The sequence below is a fragment of the Halichoerus grypus genome, chromosome 7 (assembly GCF_964656455.1).
Source record: "Halichoerus grypus chromosome 7, mHalGry1.hap1.1, whole genome shotgun sequence".
NCBI classification, from domain to species: domain Eukaryota; kingdom Metazoa; phylum Chordata; class Mammalia; order Carnivora; family Phocidae; genus Halichoerus; species Halichoerus grypus.
This window is the reverse complement of record NC_135718.1, coordinates 17928818-17953657: the sequence shown is the minus strand read 5'-3', so window position 1 is coordinate 17953657 and position 24840 is coordinate 17928818. Positions and strand designations below refer to the sequence as shown.

The following is a 24840-nucleotide window of genomic DNA, read 5'->3' as shown; positions in this document are numbered from 1 at the left end:
ACACATATCAGTGAAGCAGAACCATATCGGGGAAAGGCACTGAGGTGATTTCCTGGGGCTGAGGTCAGGTGTCGCATTCACAAGGAAATGGTTGTATAATTCTGGGTGATTTCCTTCACCCAAAAGGGCCTTGGTGCCCTCACATATAACACAGAAATTGAGCACAATCTCTAAGCCTCTTGCATCTCCTTTTTAGTAATGGTGCCCTGCAGTCTTAAAGTTCTTGGAACTGAGAATGGTGACTAGTGACCTCACCATGGAAAGAGAGAGGGGCACCTGGGTCGCTCAGTCAGTTAAACGTCTGACTCTTGGTTTTGGCTCAGGTCCTGATTTCAGGGTCCTGAGATGGAGCCCCGCGTTCAGCTCTGCACTCAGCATGGAGTCTGCTAGAGATTCTTTCCCCTCCCTCTGCTCCTCTCCCCACTCACGGTCTCTCTCTCTAAAACAAATAAATAAAATCTTTTAAAAAATGGAAAGAGAGAGTAGCAGAGGTTGAACAATGATGTAATAGCAATGTGCTTCTTCAAGGGCCTTGCTAAGCCGTGGGAGGGGCAGACTGCCTCCGTAATTCTGCATTCTAAATATGACCCAGGTAGGCTTGTCCCTCAGTCTAGATGTTAGAATGATTTGCCTTATTCCAATGGTCTTGGAAATGTTCTAATCCTGGAGGGGTCACTGAACCCTTCTAGAAGAAGGTTAATCTTGAAATGCAAACCTCTGCTTATCTGATTCTTAAAGTTATAGCTTGAGCCAATCAAAGTGGCTTCCCATGTTCCTCTCAACCTCAACTCAAGGAGCAAGTTTTCCCTCTTCTGTTAGCTAGACCTTCCTCTTCCTTTCACAGTCTCAGGGATTCTGTCCCAAAAGCAGATGCAAAGCCCTGTCTGTCTACTCCCTTTCCCCTGAGGTATGGGCTTTGTAAAGCTTTTGTCTTGTTAAATGTTTACTTTCAGAGCAGAGAGCTGTCTTCTTCTTCCTCCTCCTCAGCCCTCACATAATGATCTCTGTGTTAACCTTTTGCCAAATTTTACACTTGTCACTGTTGGAAGTTACTCCATGTGTTTGAGAACAGGTAACTTCTACCTTTGAACCTCTATTGCAACAGGTTCAAAGGTTTCAGGGAAGCTTATGGGTCACTCTTGGGAAGAGACACATTGGCTTCAGTTGTGGCCTTGTCACAGGAGCTGTGGAAGGGGCCAAGGTATCTGAATGAACCGGTGCAGCCGGCTGTGAGGGGGGCATTTGCTGGACGCAGCAAGTGTGCGTACTCTTACAAGGTAAGCTGCAGTAACGCTCCCTACTCTAGACCTCTATGGGACATGTCTCTTCTCGGTCCAAAGGCTCTCTTCCAACATGGGATTACACTTGGTTAAGTGGTAATCTCAGCTGACTTGCGTGGAGGCAAAGCAGAGACCAGTTGGAAAGGGGTGGAGACGTGGAGGCTGGGGGAGTGCGGGCAGGGGTAGATTTGGGAGAGAAAGTGGTTAATTTCACTAACTGGAACTAAAACGGAGTTAAAAGCCTTCAGGGTTATAGACAGAGCCAAGCTGTGTGTCTCTACCTTCCATTCAAAACTTCCGCTATCAGGATGGTTACAAAGACTATTCCCCAGCTGATGACAGCGAATCCCATGTGGAAGGGACTAGGGGAAGAGAATCTTCAGCAGACATTGTCTTGGGTGCTGGGGTCCATATGTACTAGGTGTGTGACCTGAATTACCTCATCCACTCACCACCTTCTCTAAGGCAGGTGGCATCGTTCCCATTCCATAATAAAGTGTCTCTGGGCTGTTAAACACCACGGCCTGGGCTAGCTACCTAGGAGCTGGTGCAGCTCGAGTCCCGATCAGTCTGTCATTCTAAGCAGCTGCTGCATAATGCAGAATTCTTGTGTGTTGCCAAAACCTTCTATTATTTCCTGAAATCTTGGGAGTGTCACTTATGTGCACCTAGGATTGAATAGGAATGCAACTCCGCTAGAATTTTTAAATGACCGAAGTACTTCTGAACTCGAGCATCCAATCCTGGAGGAAAATAGTAAAAAAAAAAAGGGGGGTGGTGTGGGGAAGCTCCTCTGGCCCTGAGCTCTTCATCCAGCTGGTAAAAGAAGCCAGCACTCAGGGTATTAGAATAGGTGAGACTTGACACCTATTCTGCTCTCTGCTGGAGGGAGCTGCTTCTTGAAGGAATGAGCTCCCCAAACTAAGCAAAGCCAAGGGTCGCTCCAGCTGTGAGATGACCCAGGAGATAGAAGGGCAGAGCGGCTAACCTCCTCTTCCCATACTTGGTCTTTCTTCCATGTCTAAAGTGAGCTCCTGTGAGGCCAAGTGATCAGCTCTCTTCTCTGAGTTTGCAACATAGCTCACCCTGGCTTTTTTTTTTTTTTTTAAGAGACTATTAGGATCTCCTCTCTATAGAGCGAATGAATCCTAACTAGCTCTGGTAAAGGGCCAGGCACATGCTGAACTTAACTTAAGCCTCCTTAAAGGGACTACGGCCGGAGAAAATGTTGCTTAATTCTGGAGTATAGGTGAGGGTGGGGCAGGAGGGGGCAGAACTCATGATTTCTGCCTCCAAGTCTAAGAACAGACACTCTCATGCCCTTCTGTGGTCCCAGCCTTAGGTGAGTCTGGTGAGACTACTACAGGTCCTGATATCCTGTAGACCAGTCTCCAGGACCTTTTCAGGGGGTCTACACACTCAGAACAATTTTGCATAGTAAGAGTAAGAAATGATTTGCCTTTTCCTGTTACTGGCTCACGCAGGTACAGTGGGTTTTCCAGAAGCTGCAAGATGCGGGATCAATCTGACAGTGTGTGGTGTATGTGCTTGTTGCATTCCTTTCAAAAGTTCCCAGTTTTAACTGGGGGGTGGTGAGGGAGGCAGTGGACTAGATCTGCGGTTTATATTTTGAGGTACGAAAAGGATGAGCTGATGTCCGAGGAAAAGAACACAGGTCTGTGTCCCTGTGGTTCCTGACTGGCTTGTTTTGTTGGCTTTATTGGAAGTGCCCAGGGAGGGGGGCGCGTGGGTTGGAGAAGGGGGACCCTATGCCAGGTGTTCCCCCCATCAGGAGGGATGCGAGGGCTGACCTTCTTGGCCTGGGAATCGAGGGGTGAGCAGGGTCCCCTTCCTGGCACGGGTGGTCTGCTCAGGGCACCCCCAGTCAATTCAGTATGTTTGTTTGTTCTGTCTTGGTTTCAAGGTAGTCAGCCCCACGAGTAGAAGGTGAACTGCGTGATGCCGGCTGGCTGTGGTTTCAGCCCTAGGGGTTAGGGTTAAGGCTTTGAAAAGGAGCCAGGGCCGCTTGGGCGGCTTTTCTCCTCCTGGCCAGAACAGCTTCCACTTTCAGTTGTGAAAGAAAAACCAGGAAGTGAGGTCCCCGAGCGTGCTAGAAAGCTCGGCCATGGCCTGACTCGGGACAGCTCAGGCAGGGCACCGTGGGGGACGCTCGGAGTTGGGGCCATCTGTCTGCAGGGATGCTCTGAAACCAGCCTGTCCCTGGAGGAACCGGGGCTGAAGGGAAGAGGGCCAGGGATTCTGTGCCAGGAAGAACCCAGAGCCAGGAAGCACCGAGAGATGCACCCCCCTCACAGGGTAAGGGAAGCGTCCTGAGGGGGTATTTAGCAAAGGGTCTGGTGAGCATGGGGCAGAGGCCGAGGGGGCACCCTCACCCCCCAGCTTCAGCCAATCTAGAGCCTGCCGGGTCCCTGGCACGTGTCAGCTCGCTCTCTCGTGCTCTCTCTCACAGGGGACACCTTTAAACCCTCCTTATCAGGAGGCATGAAGGGAAGGAGGAATGTGGGGGTAGGGGGAATGGGTGGGATTTTCTTTCCCTCTCCTGCCTCTCTTGGGGGAGGCACACTACACGCGAGACCCCTTCAATTTTCTTTGTGAACGTTGACTCCTTCTATGGTGAGAGGTAATGGATGAGTGGCGGATAGATGGTTACTGAATGAACTTAGCTCTGTTTCAGGGGTAGGGCCACAAGTTGAATCTCAGATGAACTTCAAGGACCCTCAAAGAGTGAGCTGTAGGAAGGGACTCCATGGTTGGGGCTTGTTACCTTGTGTGGGTATTAATCTTTGGTGGTTTGAAAAGGAAGATTGAATCTGTAGCTCCAGTTTGTAGGTGTTTGGTATTTTCCATCAGCAGCAGAATCTTAAAAAATAGTAACATTTAATTTAAAAAAAGATTGATTTAGTAAAAAACAATTTTTTAATGGAATAATTGGTTTCGCTTGACCCCTCCCTTTATATTCCAGCATGGGAGTAACTCTGTCGGGGTCCCCTCCAATTGATAAGTATTTGAGATGAACACAGAATAATCTTGGAAGAGGCATGGTAGAAATTCTTGTAGGCATCACTTGTGTGCTTGGCACAATCAAGAGAACAAAAGACAAAGGCCACAAATATTTATAGAAGAGGCAGATAATAGAGTTAAATAGATGATATGTAATGAGGTGCAAGTGGTGGGGATTCTAGCAAAATGCAAGGTAGGTGTACCCCCAGATAAACACATTCCAACTTAATTAAAAACACACTCACACACACACACACACACACACACACACACACATTATCCAGTCCAAACAGAATGTTTCAGCCAGGTGTTTGTCTAGGTCCTGACCTAAAGTAGTCTTCTCTTCCAGGTGATATTCTCTTTGAGGGCAAAAGCACCTACTGTAACATCAGTGTATCAATGAATGCTTGAGTGCTAAACACACAAATGGGGGCAACAGATTCTATAGGGAGGCTCGGGGTCAGAGAATGAATGGAGAGAAGGAAGAGGAAGCCAGGGCAAGCACAAGCTCATAAGAGCCGCTCTTAACATTTCATTAAGAGAAGCTTATGACGTGGAGGGTTTCACCATGTTATGGCTGAGGAGGCTCAGAGAAGTGAAGGAACTTTCCAAGGTCAAACAGAGATGGAAGCTGTAGTCTGTGTGCTACTGAATACCATGTTCCAACCACTCCTGCGCAGAGTTAGCCTTTCTTCAGATTTCCTAGAAAATCGCATTTGTAAAAAGATTTTCCTGTGTGGTGACCTGGGCCGATATTGAATTCACATATGTATTAGCACTTTTCAGGTGGATGTTTTTCTAGAGCCACAGATATGACAGCTTCCATTCATTGACTATTTTCCGTGGGGCAAAGCTAGGTTTTTTTGGGGGGGGTGTTATCTTTTAATTTCAAAAACAGTCCTGTGGAATAGGTTGGTTGTTTCACAGATGGGGAAACTGAGGCTTACATATAAAAAAACTGGACACACTCTGAAAAGGTTGAAACTGGCATTCGAGGCGTGGTTCCTGCAGTGCCAGAGGCAAATTTGCCTCAATTCCGGATGAGTCTAGGGGCACCTGGGTGGCTCAGTCGGTCGAGGGCCCTGCTCTTGGTTTTAGCTCAGGTCATGATCTCAGGGTTGTGGAATGGAGCCCCGTATCAGGCTCCACGCTCAGTGGGGAGTCTGCTTCTCTCTCTGCCCCTCCCCCCACTTATGCTCTCTTCCTCTCACAAGTAAATAAATCTTAAAAAAAAAGAAAAGAAAAAAATCCGGATGAGCCTAGTTTAGTGCCTTGACCAAAGAACTAGAAACTGGGAGAAACCTCTCTTTTGAAAATCCTCCCACTTCAAATCTGTAGAGAAAGCAGCAAGCAGATTGATTGGTGGTGTGCCAGGGGTTGGGAGAGGAATGTGGAGTGACTGCTTAATGGGCACAAGGTTTCCTTCAGGGGTGATAAAAGTGTTTTGGGACTAGATAGAAGTGGTGATTGCACAACACTGTGAATGTACTAAATGCCACCGAGTTGTTCACTTTAAATGATGGGTGTTATGTGAAGTTGGGGAAGTCACCTCCCACCTCCCACCTCCCACCTGAAGTTGGAGAAATGACATCCCCAACCAGGATTTGGCAGCTGTTTATTTATTTTTTAAGATTTTATTTATTTATTTGACAGAGAGAGAGACACAGCGAGAGAGGGAACACAAGCAGGGGGAGTGGGAGAGGGAGAAGCAGGCTTCCCACCGAGCAGGGAGCCCGATGCGGGGCTCGATCCCAGGACCCTGGGATCATGACCCGAGCCGAAGGCAAACGCTTAATGACTGAGCCACCCAGGCGCCCCATTGGCAGCTGTTTAGATACCAGGAATGAGGGTTCTGTTCCTGCCGGTCTCCTATTGTTGGCCCGCAGATGCATCGACCCTCATTGGGGGTGCAGCCTGAGGTGATTCTCAGGCACAGCAGCACCCTGCCAAGGTGACCTGTCCCCGGCAACCCTGAGTCAGCCATCATTGTTCTTGTCACAGTCTGCTGTAAATGCACCCAGGGCTTTCTCTCCCCTCAGCAACCATCCATCTGAGTCAAAAAAGGACTCTCTCCTCGCTCTTCCCCTGGAAACCCAGGGCCTGACATGTCCTAGGCTCTTAGTCCATGTTGTCTGAATACATACGTGAGTTTTGGAGTTTGGAAGGTCAAGCAGCCCAGTATGACTATGGCCATGTCATGGTATCTTCCCTCTTTGGGGGAGCTGGTTGGGAGCAGATCTCTGGGTCTCCGTGGGTCAGTCTGCCCCATGAGGTGTGAGGTTGTGAGTCCCTTGCAGGACAGGATACAGGGGTGGGGTAGGGTTGGAGGAGATGGCTGGGTCAGAAATCAGAGGTACATGATGCCCTCTCCAATGAGAAACCCTCTGTTTAAATAGAAATGAGAAGTTGTTAAGACTTTGCTTTAAGTTGGAAGGCAGTTATAGAATGAAGGTCATTATCATCTCTTCTCTTTCAGGAAGCCTCAGGGTAGAACATCTGATACTTGACAAGGAGTCAGACACTGGGGGGAGTGGAAGTGGGAAAGGGTGCCAGTCTTCCTGAGGACTTCCCGTGTACCCAGTAGGGTACTCGAGGGAACAGTGTGCAGCATTCCCTTTAAGTAGGGGCTGTTACCTACCCCTTCTTGTGTGCAGTTGAGGGAAACAGGCACTCAGTGACATTATATAACTATCCCCGGGGCCACACGAGTGGTGGACCATCGCTCTGGTACCCGAACAGGCAACGGCCTTGAAAGTTTGTTGCTGGAAATGAGACTGTTGGCAATAAAGCTTATTGTTTGCACTTTGATTCTAGTGACTCCTGACCACTGGCAGACCACGTAGTAGGAGGGCTGACTCTGCAGGAACCCGGGCAGGAAGGCCTCTTTCACAACATTTTACATCACTGCTTTTATCCTGCATGGGTGATGGGGGCCTAGCACTTTGTCCAGACTATCTTTTTATAGGCTCTTTATCAAGTCCAGTGGACTTCTGATACTGAGTCTCCTGACCCCACTTGTCTCGTCATCCACTTGGTCAGCAACAAGCTCAGGAAGCCTTTGGGGTGCTTCCTGAGGCAAGGTTTTCCTTGGGGTAGGGCTGCAGGGCTGTGGTTTGCTGGAAGCACCATGGTAGATCAAGGTAGATCAAGGTAGATCAAGGTAGATCAAGGTAGAGCAAGGTAGATCAGATCACTGTGTCGATCTGAGATCCAGTGGGGTTTGTTACTACCTGCCACCAGCCTATCGGGTGGCTCAACTGTCCTATGCTATCTTCATGGACTGAGTTAAGAGGTTTTCAGTATTTGATTTAATGAGGGCTTTTTTGTTAAATACCACTCAGCTCACCTGGGCAAGGCCTGGCACCCCAAGGCTCTCTCGTGTTTGTGAACTAAATGCCTTCCATCATATGGTGTCTCCACCAGGCCCCAGATATTGTCTCCTTTAGCCTTCTTGGAGGCTTTTTCTCCCCCACACCCTTCCAACCACAGACGGATTCTCTGCTTCCATCAGAAACACCCCTTCACTGTTTCCCTTTCCCAAATATGATGCTTGTCCCACGTTAGTGCCTTGAGCCATACTCTACCTCTCCCCCAACATCTGGTGTTCCCCTTTCCCCCACCTTCCACTTAAGTTTATCCAACCTAATGTGGTTCTTGTCTCTCCATAAAAAAAAAATTGGTTGGAGAGATGCAGGCAAAAGTTGAGAAAGATGGTGTGGTGACAACAACCCTGGTTAGAATCAGAGTTGGGGACTTATTGGCCATTGGCTTAATTGGTGGGGTTATCCTCCTTGATTGACCTTGGAAATGAGACTGTTGGCAATAAGGCCAGGGGATCAAAACCCACACATCCCTGAGAGTCTAGTCCTCCATACAGCCCCCTTCATCTACTCCAGTCTACACTAGGCTCTCTCTTCTTCAGATTTATTAGCTCACCCCACATGCTGAATCCTTCTGTAAGTGTTTTCAGTATTCGATAGAACCATAAGTCCCCAGAGGGCAAGAGGTGTATCTTCTAAGTGTTTGTCCGTCTGTACATGGCAGAGTGCTGGGCACACAGTTGGTCTAAGACCTTTGTTTGCCTTATTAAAATATGTAAATTTATAAATAAATTTAAAGTACAGAGAGTAAATACATCTCTTGCCACACACACTTCTCCAGTCCACCAGTTGCTCCCAAGTCTGGGGTATATGCCATGGTACATTTGTTTACTGCCTGGGGAATTGGTTTTAGCGCTTACTAGACTATGAAGTCTAAGTGTACTCCCCCCATTCTGAACACACCACCTGGTACAGAGTATATTCAAATGCTTGCAGAATCAGTGACCCTTGAGCTCATTCAGGTCGAGCTACTTACCGTTGCCCGTGCCAGAGCATGAAGCCCCTGGCTGTGGCATTTCTGAGGAGGGTTCAGCCACCTCTGCCCACTCAGTGTGTAGGAGCACATCATGTCACTGTGAGACTGAATTCTGCAACCTGTTTCCTTCAACAGATGCCTCTCCCTGGTTCCCTTCTCTGAAATTGTGCCACTGGTGAGCAAACAGGGAAAGTGACTCACTGGCACCTAGTGGATTCCCACTGTACCTCAGGCACCATGCTGGATGCAATAGAATCTAAAGGCTAAGGCAGCCTCTGCCTGGGAGCCCTCACGGCCAAGGTGTCCACTGAGTCATAGGAAGCTTCCCAAACCCAAGGATAGAACTGATCCTGCTCTGGTTCGTACAACCTTCTTGAGCTCTGGTTCCTGGAGCTTTCCTGTGTGATTCAGCAGCAAAGATCTTACAGATGGATATGCGCCGAAGACCTCATGATTTGTGGTGTGCTTGCCTGTGGGCCAGGGATCCTGTTTCAAGCCTAGCTCTCCCCCCTCTCCCTGCCACCTGCCTTACAAATTGGAGTTGTTGGGTATGGCCTAGCAGTTGGGCTGGGAAGAGCAAGATGTGTGATCTTGATATCCCTTTCCTGTTATTTAAACACTCATGGAATCTTTCCATGGTGTGGAAATGACAGCTCAGTCACCCTCTGGGTTTTACTAGGGATCTCCTTTGGTAATGCCATCTCCCTGCTGTGTCCTGCACGACCCCGTGGAGATAAGGAGGCCCTTTCTCATCTGCCTGGGGCATCCCCTGGTGTGTGCGCCTCAGAGCATCTTGCGTGCCAGGCCCCAGATGGACAGAGCTGCCTGTGCCCAGTGATCTGGCACTGCTTGCTGGAGAAAGCTACTGCGGGCAGTGACCTGAGCACCTGGGTGCCAGGGACTGGTTGGAAAGTCAACTGCAGACTCATAGATCAGGATCTCTTCTCAGCTCCTTGCAGTAAGTGTCAAAAGATGCCCTTCGGGGGCCCGTGTGCTCTGGTGACTCAACCTTCACCTTTGCTCTAGCTCTTTATCTGCTAAAGAAATGAATGAAAAACATTTCTACCACCAGAGCTGCTGTCCAAACCAGCTTGTTCTGTGGCTGAGAGGATTGCACACAATGTGAGAGCTCGAAAGGGCTACGCGCGTTGAGTGTGGCTTTGGTGGTGGGCAGGCTGCACTTGCAGAAACGGGGCTGAGGCTGTGTTCTTGGGCGCATTCACGTGAAATGCCGCCAGCCAGGGTGGTGGAACTTTCTAAGTCAGCTGCCTCGGTCAGAGGTGAGGTGACTTGGAGTTGTTGGTTTTATGTTCATTTTTTTTTAAAGCATGCATATTTCAGATTAAACAGTACATACTCCCAAGTTATCTTCTCAATGAGACCTACTTGAAAACTTACCCCCTGCCGTCCACAATCCTCTTTCCCAATTCTATTTTTTAAATTCCACATACTATATAATCTCGCTATTGTTCAGACTTGTTATCAAACTCGCCAATAAAATACAAACCCAGAAGGGGAGGGTTTTCACTGCTAGATTCCCAGCACCCAGAACGATGTCAATATACAGTCAAGCCCTTAAATATCTTTGGCTGAATGACTGAATACTCGAAACTTGCTGGAAAATCCATTAATGATTTCTCCTCTTCCATCTGTCTTTTCTTACAAGGAATATACTTTCAGAAACACAAAAACATACACATTTGTCCAAGTGGTTTTTTTTCTTTCTACTTGGCAACTTATCACAGAGCTCTTTCCACATCAGCACACACAAATCTGCTTTATTCTTTTTAATACCTGCCAAGAGTACCACTGTGTAGACCTGCTATAATTTATATGGCTAGGCTACCAAGGGAGGCTTTCCTGGTCTCTGGCATTATAAACAATCCTATAGATGTAATGATGATGAACATAATAATGAATGCACTGTTGTAAGTACTTTACAAGTATGTTAACTCCTTTAATCCTGGGGAAGATATTATCATTGCTATTTTACAGACGAGAAACCACAGAGAGGTTATCTAACCCAGGTCACAAAGAAGATGATCACGCAGGGTATGAGCCCAAGTAATCTGACTCAGAGCCCACATCCCAAACCAGTACCTTACACAGACATTTGTGATATATTTTAGTGAACTGATGTTTTTCTACAGGGTAAGTTACTCGTAGGGTCATTAGGCCAAAAGGCACACGTTTTAAATTGTGGTAGAAGGGCAACAGGCGCATCTCTAAGGAGGCTGCACCAAATTTACGTTTCCCTGATTAAGAGTGCATTTTACACTATTTCATCATTGCTAATCTTATGGGTGGGGAAAAGACATTTCCTTTAAATTTGCAATTTTTAAAACTATAAGCAAAGATGAGTGTCTTTCTCCAACCATAATCTGTTTTGCTGTGAACGTTCTGGTCATGACCTTTGCTTTTTGTTTTATTGTGTTGTGTTTTGTTTTTCATTGACTTCGAAGCATTCCCTATTGAGGAAATGAGCTCTTTAGACAGGCAAAGTATTTGAAATTTGTCCCAGTTTATCTTTGTCCCTGGTATCTTTCCTGCAAGGCAGATATTTTTAAAAATTTTACGGCTCAAGCTTGCCAATGTTTTCATTTATCGCTCTTAGGTTTTGTGTCTGTCTTGAGTCTTCCTCATGCTAGGATTATAAAAAAATTTTTTTCTCCCATACTTTTTATCCCCAAATACTCTTAGGGTTGTCATTGTTTTATATTTAAGTCTTTGATCCATCTCGAACTTATTTTTGTTGTAGGAATAAGGCAGTAATCGGCTTTATGTCTTCTCTCTGAATGCCTAGCCAGTTGTCTGGACACTTTTACTTAAGTGAAAAAAAATCTATCTTTATTTGAAATGCAATTTAGTATATGATAATATATCCACTGGGAGTTTTGGGATTATTTTGTTACATAGTTTTCTCTATTCACCACCAATGGAAAACTTCTCTAGCCCTACAGAAGCAAATTTGGTATTGTTTAACTCTGTTGCCCCCACCCCCAATTCCTGTGATTTTTTCAAAAATTTTCTGACTCTTTTTAATTAGCTTTATTTTTCTGGGTGAACTTTAGGATTAACTTTTTAATTCCCGAATAATTCCCATTGGTCTTTATTAGAGTTACATTAAATATATAGATACATTTAGGAATATGAGATCCCCTTGACTATTTTGAGTATGTATTTGCAATTTTTAAACCTTTGATGTCCCTCAGATCTAAACTTTTTGAACTGAGCCTTTACACATTTATTAATATGCGATCATGAATTATATTTTCCCCATTATTTTTGAATTAGTTATTTGCATGAAATCAAGGAAAGCTATTGACTTTCTGGCTACTGATTTGGTAACTGGCCACCTTCCTGAATTATTTCATGGCTTCTAATTGCCTCTTCTTTCCTTAGAGGGTTTTTAGGTTCCCCTCTCAGCTGTTTTTTTAAAATTGAGAAATATGACAACACATTTTATCTCAGATATACCTGAATGCTGGCCCTTTTGATCTTTGCATCATTTTAAATGGCACGAGGAGTTGAGACTTGCCCTCTTTGGGAGTCAATACTTTTCCATATCAGGGTTTTCTCTGTTTAAGTTTTGTGAAATGGATCATCATTTCAAATTATGTTATCTTTTACTTCTTAATAGAAGAAAACTGCATTTGATGCAAAAGAGTAAACTGGTGTAAGAAAAGAAAAGGTAAAAAGCCCTTAGCCCCAGGGTCTGAGGAAACTGGGTGAAGGGTCTTGCAATAGAATGCATAAGTGGTTCATGTTCGTTGCATGTTAAGGAAAAGGTTATTTTCATAAAGCTGTCGATTTGTAATGTTCTTTTGACCTCTTGCCATTACTTTGGAATTTGTCTAGAAATATTGATTATGTGGTTAAGAACAGAGATGGATGCTTCCTAAGTTGAGAGTGGCAGGAATTTAGGGGGGCTGGGTTGGTGACTTAAAACCCAAGCAAGAAGGCAAAACTTTCATATGCAGCCTTCTAAATCACACACAGGCCCCTTTGGAGTCATTATGAGTTGTGAAGCCTTGGGACCTAGTCTCTAGGAGAAAGTAAGTCATTCAGTACAGAAGAATGGGTTAACTAACTGGGTATTAGAACCTGGGGACTCTGGTCTCTCTTTTAATGAGCTCTCTATCACCACAGAATGAGTCCATACATGCAAGGGAACAGAGAAACCAATTAAATCCAAATTAGTATACCACTGTCTAGAAAGTAGATTTCTTTTTCCAAAAGCTCATAATTGAAATTTATATCTCATTTTTGCACAGAAAATAATGAGTTCTTCAGGCCTAAAAGCAAAGATAATTTGCCTTATTGTTCTTTGAATTCCAGAAACCTAGGGTAACCACAATTATTTATTTCTAGGCTAGATTTCCTGCTCGCTACTGTAGATGACTTAATTTGATAAGATTCATCCTGTATTTTCTTTCAAGCTCAGAGGCGTGTACTCATCCTGAGTAGTCCTTGATACGTGTTAGAAATACACCCTTTTCACCTTCTTTCATCCCTAACCCAGTACTGTGCTAAATATTGATTTGGGAGTACCCATCTCAAGATTGGCCAGAGTGACTTTTGATGATCTAAGATTTGGGAGCTTGGGAGTGGGGAGTTTACTAAGGGAGAGTGGGTTAACAGAGTATTTAAAACAGATAATTCTGAACCAAAAAACTGGTCATTTTTTTTCAACAACCACTGACTGAAAGCTAACTGTGTGCCAGGCATGGTGTAGGTACTGGAGGCACGGATGAACAAAATAAAATCTTTGTTCTAATTAGAACATCAGTTCAGTAGGGGCAACAGATGATAAGGGAGCAGGTCTATTTCAGATAGTGAACAGTATCCCGGAGAAGAGAGAACAAGGTTCTGTGATAGTGATTGGAGTGGAAAGGGCAATATTAAACAGGGTGATCAGAGAGAGTCTCTGAGGAAGTGACATTTGAGTTGAGGCCCAACCTGTAATACACAACCATTGTGTAAGTACTACACAACCATTTCAGATCTGGGGAATAGTGTTTCAGGCAAAGTGAAGAGCAAATACAGAGGCTCTAAGGGAATTGACTTATGGTTGGAGAGCTGAATACATGTAGGAAAAATAAAATCTTTCAAAGGAAAGGGATTACAAAACAAACATTATTTGTAGGCTAAAGGGATAGCCTGAAAGCCTCAGAGCAAATAAACACAGTTGACCAAAAACTAGAGTAGTGGAAGGGTCCATTTAAGGACTTCATTCAGAGAAAATCAGACTTAAGGAAGAAATGGTGGCCCAAATCCTCAGAGGAGCAGAACCCAGAGCTGAATATGGGGTGATCCAAACCTAGACACCAAGGCTGGTCCTGGGAGCTGGCAAGCAGGGCTTCAGGCAGAAGGTATCCTTCAGCTAGCTTGGGAATTAAATGTGTTAGGAGCCAGGAGATGAGTGACTGCATACTGCAGAGGAGGGAAGGCCCTGGAGGGAATCCAGGGGAAGGACTGGGGACAAAGGGACATCCTGGTGTATGGGGCTGTGGCATGTCACTGTCACCATATTAAAAAGCAGAGAACACTTTCCACCTGGGGCCATCCTAATGTGCAGTGTGGCTTGCTCAACCATCTGTAGATGACCCAGAACAGGAGCTCCTGTGTACAGTGTGACACAGCTTTACCACCATTACACTTTCCCCCATCCCATTCTTCCCCAAATAGTGATGTAGAGGGAGGCGCAAAGGCTTACCACATCAGCTGCTTGCAGGAGGTTCCGTGAAATGCCTGAAACAGAACTGTAATCTGAGTGACACAGGACACATGACAAAAGAGACGGTGGCTTTTCTTCTCAGTTACTTGAGTGCATCCGGAAGTGTTGATAGATTCTAAAGGTTAGAATGCTAACCAGAGCTTCCCAATCCAGTAGTGGTGGAGCCTAGAAGTTTTACCATCTCTTGGGCCCTCAGCTTCTCCCAACTGAACCGTGAGAGAGTGACATGATGTATGGTTGCAAATCCTCTCTGGCACTAACATCATCAAGTGAAAAATGTATGTATGTGTTAAAAAGGCTATCAAGAGAGTAAAAAGACTACTATAGAATGGGAGAAAATATTTGCAGATCATGTATCTGATAAAGGTCTAGTATCCAGAATATATAAAGAACTCTTACAACTTAACAACAAAAAGACAAACCACCCAATTTAAACATGAGCAAAGGGCTATAATAGACCTTTCTTCACAGAAGAAATACAAATAATCAACAAGCATATGAAAGGATGCTCGACATCATTAGTCATTAGGGAAATATGAATCAAAACCACAATGAGATGCCATTTCATACCTATTAGGATGACCATTATCCCAAAACCCCAGAAAACAGCAAGTGTTGGCGGGGGGTGTAAAGAAACCGGAACCCTCTGTGTTGTTGTTTGGAACGTAAAATGGTACAGCCACTGTGGAAGACAGTTTGGTGGTTCTTCAAAAGAAGAACCATGTGACCCAGTAATTCCACCCCTACGTATTTACCTTAAAGAACTGAAAAAGAAGTATTCAAAACAAAATTTGCACACAAATGCTCATAGCACTGGTCACCATAGCCAAAACTGAAAACAACCCCAATATCCATCAGCCGATGAATGAATCAGTAAAATGTCTGTCTATATAGTGGAATACTTACTCAGCCCTAAGAAATGAAGCACTGACATGTGCTATAACATGGATAAACCTTGAAAATAATACGTTTAGTGAAAAAAGTCAGACACAGAGAGTCACATATTACATGATTCCATTTATATGAAATATTAAGAATTTGTAAGAAATTATTCAAATAGAAACAAAGTTAGTGGTTTCCAGGGGCTGCAGGGAGGAGGCAGTAAGTACTTAATGGGCACTTGGTTTCCGTTTGGGGATGAAACTGTTTTGGACTTAACTAGAGGCGATGGTTGTACAACATCATGAATGTACTAAATGCTGCTAAATTGTACATTTTAAAATGGTTAATTCTATCTTCTGTGAATTTTACTTCAATTTTAAAAAATGTGGGGAAGCAGAGAGGAACCGTCTGAAATTCTGTACATATCCTATTTGAACTGGCTGCTTGATTTGCCAAGGCAAACAGAGTAAGCTATTTCAGTTGACACATTCTTCAGTGTCTTCTGCAATTAAAATCCCTTGCCAGTGTAAGCAAGGTATTTCATTCTCCTGAAACTGGTGACCTGACATTTGTAAGTATCTTCCTTGTTTGTAACAAAGTAGTCAGATTCATCACATTTGTGGGCAGTCTGACTGCAGTATGTCTAAAAGGGAGGGTTCGAGAACTGACGGACCATGGTCCAGATTAAGCCAGATGTCTTTTTGTTTGTCTCATACCAGACTTAACTATTTGAGCCAATAGTTAAAATGGGGGTTTCACAAAAATGCAGTGTTCCACGTTTTCCAGGGAGAAAAAAACTCTGATCATCTGGTGATCGGGGCTCTCATTATGGAGTGGTCACAAGCAGCCAGGGGTTGACAGCAGGCGGTGCTTTAGACTGGTCATGGGTTCTCTCTGTGTCCTCCCCTCCCCTTGTGCTACCTGCAGGGGCTCTTCAACCTCCCTCCTCCCCGCATCCCTTACCGCCCCTCAAACATCAATTTCACCTTCAGACCCTCTTTTGAAGACACTGTTTGCCAAGTCTCTTATTAAAATGTCAATCTGCTGTCTGCAAAAAGAAAGCCAAAGTCCTTAGTGTGACAATTTGTTCCCATAGTTGAGAAGGGGAGTGGAGGTAAGAATCTCTTAATTTGAAGGTATGTAGGACAGAGGAGAGAATCCCAGATCAGAAGGTACTAGCAGGCTGGGGGGGGGGGGGGAGGGCTAATGGTGCAAGGATGGGTGAGCACAGAGCAGGTTTCTCTTCCCTTGAGCACCGCTACCCACTCTCAATTTCACAATTTCCACCCCGGGGCTGCACTGTTCCCCACCTGGCGAACAACAAAGTTCTACATGACTGGCTCTTGAACACATTCTGTGTCCTGGAAGTGCCACTTCACCATACCAATCCAGGTAAGGCTGGATTCCAAAATTCCCAGCTCTCAGAATCCTGGCAGGTGGTCACAGTGGAACCCATTGTTAGGTAACCTAGCACCTGTGGGGCCTCGCTTTTGTTTTTGTTGTGTCTTCTTTTTCTTCCCCTAAACACAATGTGGAAGAAACCAAGGAGTGGGGGACAGTCATCCCAGTCTCTGGAAGTTCAGCTTTCCTCCATAAAATGGAAAGGGACTGCTCCAAGTTCAGGTAATAACCTGTCAGGGAGCAGAGGAATGCTCAGATGACTGACGGAAGGATTCTTGTGACTGTTTCTTTTCCCACGCACAATTCCCAGGCCCCATAGCCTTTGTTAGGGTGGAGGGAAGTGTTTGTCTTCATGGAGAAAGTTCCAGATGCCGGCTACTGGCAGTTGCCCCTAAAGTTCTCAGGGCAACTATGATCTTGACCTGATCAAACTTCTTCTTATCAGGCATGCTTTGCTCTCTTGATTTGAAGTGGGAAAGTTTGGCCTCATCTCTGAGCTATTGTTCTATAGGGCACTGCAGTAAACTTTGAAGAGTACAAATTCTGAATTTCCTTTGCTGTTGCCTATAAGGCTCCGGACAGGTTCGGTCTCCTTGAACTCTATAGCTAGACTCCTGAGGAAAGAGGAGTGGTAGTTTTGCAGATTTCAATGGGGAAGCAGCAGTGGGAAATGCTGAGTGAACTTGGACAAGTCGCTTTACCCCTGGGAGCTTCAATTTTTCTCATCTCTAAAATGCTACTTCATGACATTGGTTGGATTAAATTTCATGATCCATGCAAAAAGCCCAGCCTGAAAACGGTTTTGGGCAAGAATTGGAAGAGATGGCCTCAGCCAGAGTAAGTTCCTAGGACCTGCCCAAACACTAGTTCCTGCTACTAGAGCAGTTTGAAGCCGAACTTTGCTGGAAACTACAAGAAAAGCTGGGTTGGGGAAAACCTTTGTGGTTTCAGTTTCTTGAGATCTCTTCCTGGCCTAAATCTTTAACGTTAACTTGCTACCATGTGTCAAGTCCATTCTCCAGCACCCTTTCTGCAAACCTGGCTAACATTGCCTCCAGCAAAAATGGTTTCTCTAGGCTCCCTGGAGGAGATGACATTGGACATAGCAAGCTGACATGCTGTTGCTCTCTGAGACTCTCCCAAAGCTTCAAAAAAGAAAGCAATGAGCAAGGCATATCTGGTCAGCCGGAAATGTCCTTCATGCAGAATGCTTGATTTTTAAACTCTGTTGAGTCACCTCTACAGATGTTCCCTTTTCTGCTTTATACTAGACAAATCCAGGCAGAACAGTCCTTCCTGACCCTCAGTCGGCCTGGGCAGGGGAGGGTCTCTAGAGTGCCCTCCTCTGACTACCAGCTTAGGCTGGATCCAGAAGGGCTTCTTTTAGGCCCTGTGGGCCAAAAATTAAAAGGGCATTCATTTCATAAAATTGTTGAGGAAATGATTAACTTGTTTCCTTTGATCCTTTCTGCCTTGTAGGAGGCCAGTCAAGTCACAGGAGTGGAGAATGCATTCTATTATTTTCAACATTGCTAAAGTAAACAGTAATAGAAATTCTGCTGCTAGAGAGGTCTAACCCTGGTTTTTTGGAGGGTCAGAAGTCTATGTGTGTGTGTGTGTGTGTGTGTGTGTGTGTGTGTCCTTTTGTAAACACAACTATTGAGTAAAAATTTCAGCCATTTCCTCTAACTTTTTCTTTCCTCTTTTTTTTTTAAGGCCTGAACTTCCTGCTGCTATTCACAAAGATGCTTTTTATCTTTAACTTCTTGTTTTCCCCACTTCCAACCCCGGCACTGATCTGCATCCTGACCTTTGGAGTCGCCGTGATCCTGTGGCTGGTCAATAGACCTCAGCCAGTCTTGCCTCTTGTGGATTTGAACAACCAGTCGGTGGGAATTGAGGTAACTTACCAATCCTCTTTTTCGTTTGATCAAGCACAAACTGTAATTCAAGACCTTGGGATAACTCAGGAAGAGGTGGGGTGTAGGGTGAGAAAGTAAGCCTTTTAGGTTAGCAATCACCAGAAAATCTACAAAATTAAACTTTGATTACCGGCATACTTCGCTTTGTATTAAAAATGAAACCACAGCTAGGTTTTAGGAAGCCAATAATCTAGATCAGGTTGGTAAGCTACAGACCGTGGGCAGAATCCACCTTTTTAATGAGCAACTAGCAAGCTAAGAATGGTTTTTACATTTTTAAAAAGATATGTTTAAAAAAAACAAAAAGAAAAAAAAGCAGTTCATATGTGTTCCACAGAGCCCAGTTTTTACTGCCTAGCCCTTTACAGAAAAATTTTGCTAACCTATGATCTAGATGATAGAGCCAGTGCTTTGGGGGTAGGAGAATGTCTTCATTGAGATACCAATATCTGAGAATGATAAAGAAGTTATTTCCTTGATTTAAATTCTAGCTTTGAGTTAATATCCATTCTTAAAACTGGCAGAAGTTGAAGTGGGATTTTCCCCTCAATTCCCCAACTTTCAGCAAATCATACAGCTTCCTACATCTCCGAGCAGAGGGAAAGCTCCCAGAATATTCTCCTCATCATTTTTCATGTTCAATCCTTTGCAGAGAAGAAAGCATTTCTGTTCCTTTAGAAGGCTAACCCCTTCTGATCTTTTCAGGAACTTCTTTCCTCTACCCGGGAATCTTACTCCAAGTTACGTCCACTCTCCACCACCAACACTTTTATTTGGGGATGTTTGCACGTTCTCTGTTGGCATCTTCCTATGCTGCTGATCCTGCTGCTTCAGACCACCACCTCCTTTCAATCTTCCCTTTTCCCACTAAAGTTCTTTAAGAGTAGTCTGTTCATTTCCTTTCCTGAACTTCAACCCACTGAGATCTGACCTTTACTACTACCATCTCCCCAGACTCCTCTGGGTCACTTATCACCTAACTTTGAAATTCAATGATTTCTCCTTCAGCCTTCCTCTCAACTGACTTGAGAATTCTTCTTTCTTAAAACTCCTTTTTGTCTTTCATACTACCCTTCAATGAGAATTCTTCCTAATTCCAAGACAGTCTTTGTCACTTAGCTTCTTTCCTCCCGTCAGCTAGAGTTTCAGTCTCACCATCTCAATTCATCTAAAGCGGGGGCTGGAAACCACATGCTGTCAAGGCCTGGTGGTGAATCGTTCAGGCTTTGCAGGCCACATGGACTCTGTTGCAACTACTCAGCTCTGCTGTTGTAACATGAAAGAAGCAGACAATATGTAAATGAATGAGCATGCTGTGTTCCAATAAACCTTTATTTGTAAAGGCAGATGACAAGGCAGATCTGGCCCTAGATTATAGTCTGCCAATCCCTATGGAATCCTCCCAGCTGAGAAAATCCCTCCTCTCTCATGACTTGAAATTGTACCTAAAAGGTTATGACACCCGAATCTGACTTCCTAGTTCTGATCTCTCCCCAGTCCCAGACAACGTCAGTGGCACCTCAAGCTCAACAAGTCTCTTTATTGCATATTTACACACACACACACACACACACACACACACACACACACACACCCTTTCCTATTCCCCCTCCTGCTCTATCTCAGTTAAATGCATCTCTTCTCATCCAGTTGCCTAAAACTGAGTCTGAATCATCTTTCCTTTCTCCTTTTTCCTCAGCCCATCTATGTAAACAAACAGTAAGACGCTACCTTCCTTTGCTAGTCAGGGAACTTTATTGTTGTCACCTTGACTTAATGTGACATCTCCTGGAAATCTTCCCTGATGCTCTAAACTAAGTTAGATTTCTTGTTGTGTTATGTTACCCTGTCCTTCTTTAGCCCTTATCACAGTAGTAGCTTACATTTTTGAATGTTTTATTTAACTGATGCCTAGTCCTCTCTAGACTAACTTGCGTGAGAGTGTAGCTTGTCTTGCTGCTCCAAGATCCTCATCAGGGCCTGATCCTGTGGTTCCAGCTGGTATGTTTAGGCAGGCCCGTAGCTACCGTCTCTTCCTCTAATACCCTGATCTCTACAGGACAGACGGAGTCCATCCCCCAGACTCTGCAATGTGTCTTTTCGCCTCTGGGTCTTTATAGAGGCTGTTCCTTCACTCTGCATTGTTCTTTCCCTCCCCTCTACCAAACTATAACTTTGTGGCAAGTGCTTACTTATCTTCTAAGTCCCTATTAAGCATTATTTATTTGCAGCCTTTCTACTTAATACAGAATGGGTAGCATGACTCAGCTCCCAGAATGTACATTTTTATTACAGCATGTACATCACAATATTATAGTTGTATGTTTGCCCTTTTCACCTCACCTCCACTCCAAAGTCTCTCATTCATGAGATGCTGATGGACAAGGATTCGGTCTTAACTCACTTTCATCTATAGTATCTTCTACACAGTGCCGGCACATGGTGTGCATTTGGTAGATGTTTAAACTGGGTATGATTTTTACAACATAAAATTATACTATTATCTCTCCTCTCTCCACATGTGTATGTGTGTCGGCCTAGGGGTTGGGGGGAGATCGCTAGAAACGTAACTGTGACAGTCACTGGGTTTCTATAATGTAGAGATATTACAATTTGGGGATTTTAAAAATTGATCGAATAATAAAGAGGTCATTCCTGTGACCTCAGTGTTCAGTATTGATGGTCTCTTCGATTCAATCCCTAAGGGTTTGGAAAGGGTGGGAGAGAGTCAGTCTTGGCCTCAACTTGGTCTTGTGTCTTAGGGCGGGGCACGGAAGGGCGCTGGCCAGAAGAGCAACGACCTGCTATGTTACTACTACTCAGATATCAAGACAATGTATGATGTTTTCCAAAGAGGACTTGCTGTGTCTGGTAAGCCTGGCAGTCTAACCTTGACTGCAAGAAGACCGAGGTGGGGTCTCGTCTCATACACTTCTCTGCTGTCTCACTTCTTAAACCCCAGTGGTAGTCTGAGGGCAGACGTACAAAATGCAGGGGACCTAGCAGAGTATCAGAATGGGTGCTGGAAACAGTGTAGGACAGACTTGCATTTGAAACCCAGCTCTTCCATTTCCAGCTGTGTGACCTGGTGCAAAATCACTTTGCCCCTCTGGATCTGTCCCTTACTTAACACAAGGAAGACTTCCCTGTCAAGTTGGTAAAGAGCTGATAATAATGTGGGGGAAGGTATTTTGATTAACTCACTGTTATATTTGTTTAGAAATAGGACTTACATAAATGCAATTCCCTGCATTTATAGATGCAGAATCTGAGCCAGAATTAGCATTCAGGGCTAAAGAGAGCTCGTGCTCTCTCTCTCTCTCAAATAAATAAATAAAATCTTAAAAAAATAAAAAGTCACACAGGCAAACCTATGTCTGGACAGAATGTCACCAAAAAAAAAAAAAAAAAGATGTAGGGAGAAGTATTAGCTGGCTGATTTTGAAAGGAAACTAGCACACCTCGCATTGTGTTCAGTCATACAGAAACAAGTAGTGAGCCCTGATACGTTCCAAATGAACCTGCCAAAGTCCATGTGGCAGCCTTTCTAAGGAAGTCCAAAAGATCATTGCCTTCTGCGATACTAAAGAGTACTGGCAAGGACTAACATTAGGGTCAAGGACAAGGTAAGAAGTCAGGGGCCCTACTACTGAGTGGGGAGCACAATGTGGGGCTCAAACCCAGGACCCTGGGATCATGATGTGAGCCGAAGGCAGACGCTTAACTGACTGAGCCACCCAGGCGCCCTTGCCTGTGTGACTTCTTATCCCTTCTTCCCTTCTGCCTTTGACTATGACGATATTTACTAGTCAACTCCTGTCAAGTGCATCAGGCACCACACACATCTTAACTGCTTAACCTCCTCTAAACCTTAAGGATTAGTTATTATTGCCTCTACTTTTAAAAATGAGGAAACAGACACTCAGAGGTTCGGGAACATTCCAAAGGCGACAGAACTAGAAAATGTTGCAGCTGATATTGAAACCTGTCTGTTTGACTGGATTGTTCTATTTTCAGTCAGCTCTTAAGTGTTTTATAAGAGTAGTTGTACCTCCAGACAAAGAAAGGTTTATTGTAGGGGCGCCTGGGTGGCTCAGTCGTTAAGCGTCTGCCTTCGGCTCAGGTCATGATCCCGGGGTCCTGGGATCGAGCCCCGCATTGGGCTCCCTGCTCAGCGGGAAGCCTGCTTCTCCCTCTCCCACTCCCCCTGTTTGTGTTCTCTCTCTCGCTGTCTCTCTCTGTCAAATAAATAAATAAAATCTTTAAAAAAAAAAAAAAAGAAAGAAAGGTTTATTGTAAAAAAAACTTCTATATGAAGGCTCCAAAGGGGACTTAACTTGGTATTTCTGACTCCAAATCAGTACTTACTTAGACTTCCATGCAAATAACAAAACCCAAACCAACCATTAGTTTCTTTATTGTTTGGCAACTTAAGATACTATATGGTTAATATAACAAACTTTCCTTGGGAATTTTCTATTTTTCACATTTTTCTTCCTTGAGTTTTCTTTATTGTGTTGTTATTGTAACTAGAAACAAGCCATTTAGCACATGTTACGTGGCATATAAGATCCTTCATTTAGAATATGTTTTTCAAAACTGAATTACAACTCAACAGATAAAGTGAAATGGCTTCTCCTGAAAGCAGGCATGAGAAATAGAAAAATGATACGTCTGGTCCCAAGTGGAGATGAATACATCAGCCCTAATATATACTTTTTTTTTCCTTTTTTTTTTTTTTTAGAGAGGCAGTGGGGCAGAGGGAGAGGGAGACAGAGAATCTTAAGAATCCATGCTGGGCATGGAGCCTGATCAGGGCTTGAGCTCACGATCCTGAGATCATGACCTGAGCTGAAATCAAGAGTCAAATGCTTAACCAACTGAGCCACCCCAGTGCCCCGGCTCTAACATATACTTTTACCCTACCCAATAGATGGTCTGTGTTGAGAATCTGCTATGGATAATATTTAAAATACAGACCCTCTAGCTCCACCCGGTTGCAGTGGATCAGATTTCCACACAGTGAGACCTAAGAATCTGAATCTTGAACAGAGCTTCTCAGGGGTTCTGCATGTCAGAGTTTCAACTCTGCTTAGCTGAGGGCAGCAACTCTGCTAAGAAGTCAACTGGTGGGCTCTTTGTAGATGACCCCACCTTAAGAACAGATGGACATCTGAGTTGAATATATTGATCAAAGGCTAGGCTGTTGCCTGGTCGGGACTTGGGCTAAATAGGCTGAAGTTGATTAGGGCACGGAATTTAATGAGACTTCAGTTGGCGCCCCTTAGGGCCAATTATTTGACTTGTTCCTTGGCCATGGGCCTCTGCTAGAACTTTCATCATTAGGGAAGTGACGTGATGTGGTATGGTTTTTCCACATTTGCTGCCATTTCTTACTGGGTGAGCTTGAAGAGACTGCCCCAGTCCTCCATGATGCTTAGTTAGTACCTTAGGGATAACAATAGTCGGTTAATGTGCACAGAGAACATTCCATCAGTGGTAGCTAGCACTAGTGAGGAACATTAAGGCCAGGGACTGCAGTGGTAGCCCGCCGGGGGTGCATTCTCTGGGATGGAGCGGAGGCTGGGAACACCTCAGGAGCCAGACTTGCCTTGCCTCTGGGAAAGCTGCAGTGTGAGCCCTGACGTCTTGAGCTGTCATACAGCTGTTCCAGCAGAGAGAAAAAGTCCTCGCATTTCCTGTGGACAGGCTCCTCATTCATTTTGTAAATATCTCTTTCATCAGAGTGGCTCTGTCTTTCCAGCTTTCTATCCCTTTTCCTCTGTCACTTAGATTGGAAGTTCACCGATTTGCCTCTGAATTCGTAGTCACTCTGGCTCTGAATGCTTCCTTTCAGCAAGGCCCGAATCCCTCTCAGCAATTCGACTAGAGCCTCTAGGTAAAATTTCCTTCCCTTCTATTTTTCTCTCGATAACTCTATCTCGCTCTGGCTTAGACGTGGGGGCTTCTCGGTTAGTTAGCGTGGCTCCCTCACCTAACAGCACCATCGCATGGCTCTCCTGGCTGACATGGCTGTTTATTCTAGTAAGCGGAGTTCCCGAACGTTAGCTCTTCAGACGTTTAATTCTTCTCGTCAAATGTATGACACAATTGTAAAGATACTGAAGGCAGATGTATGTGTGTATGGACAAGAGTGTACCTGTGTGTGTGTGTGCATGGGTGTGTATATGTTTCTGTAGTTCCTTATGAGCCTCAGTATCTCAGGAGACATTCTCATATA

At 44.7% G+C, this 24840-nt stretch overlaps 1 protein-coding gene across 5 annotated transcripts in view; it reads left to right on the top strand.

The window, feature by feature from the left end:
- Positions 1–24840, top strand: part of ACSL5 (acyl-CoA synthetase long chain family member 5) — a 47225-nt gene that overhangs the window by 3452 nt on the left and 18933 nt on the right. For 2 of the 5 annotated variants that reach the window (XM_078077101.1, XM_078077102.1), the window contains exons 2-3: positions 18394–18578; positions 21362–21470. In XM_078077101.1, the coding sequence (XP_077933227.1) occupies positions 18394–18578; positions 21362–21470 (294 nt within the window). Of the gene's footprint in view, positions 1–1171; positions 1278–3375; positions 3597–16602; positions 16669–18393; positions 18579–21361; positions 21471–24840 lie in introns of those variants that run through there. The other 3 variants (XM_036076700.2, XM_036076698.2, XM_036076697.2) reach the window with 3 other exon arrangements.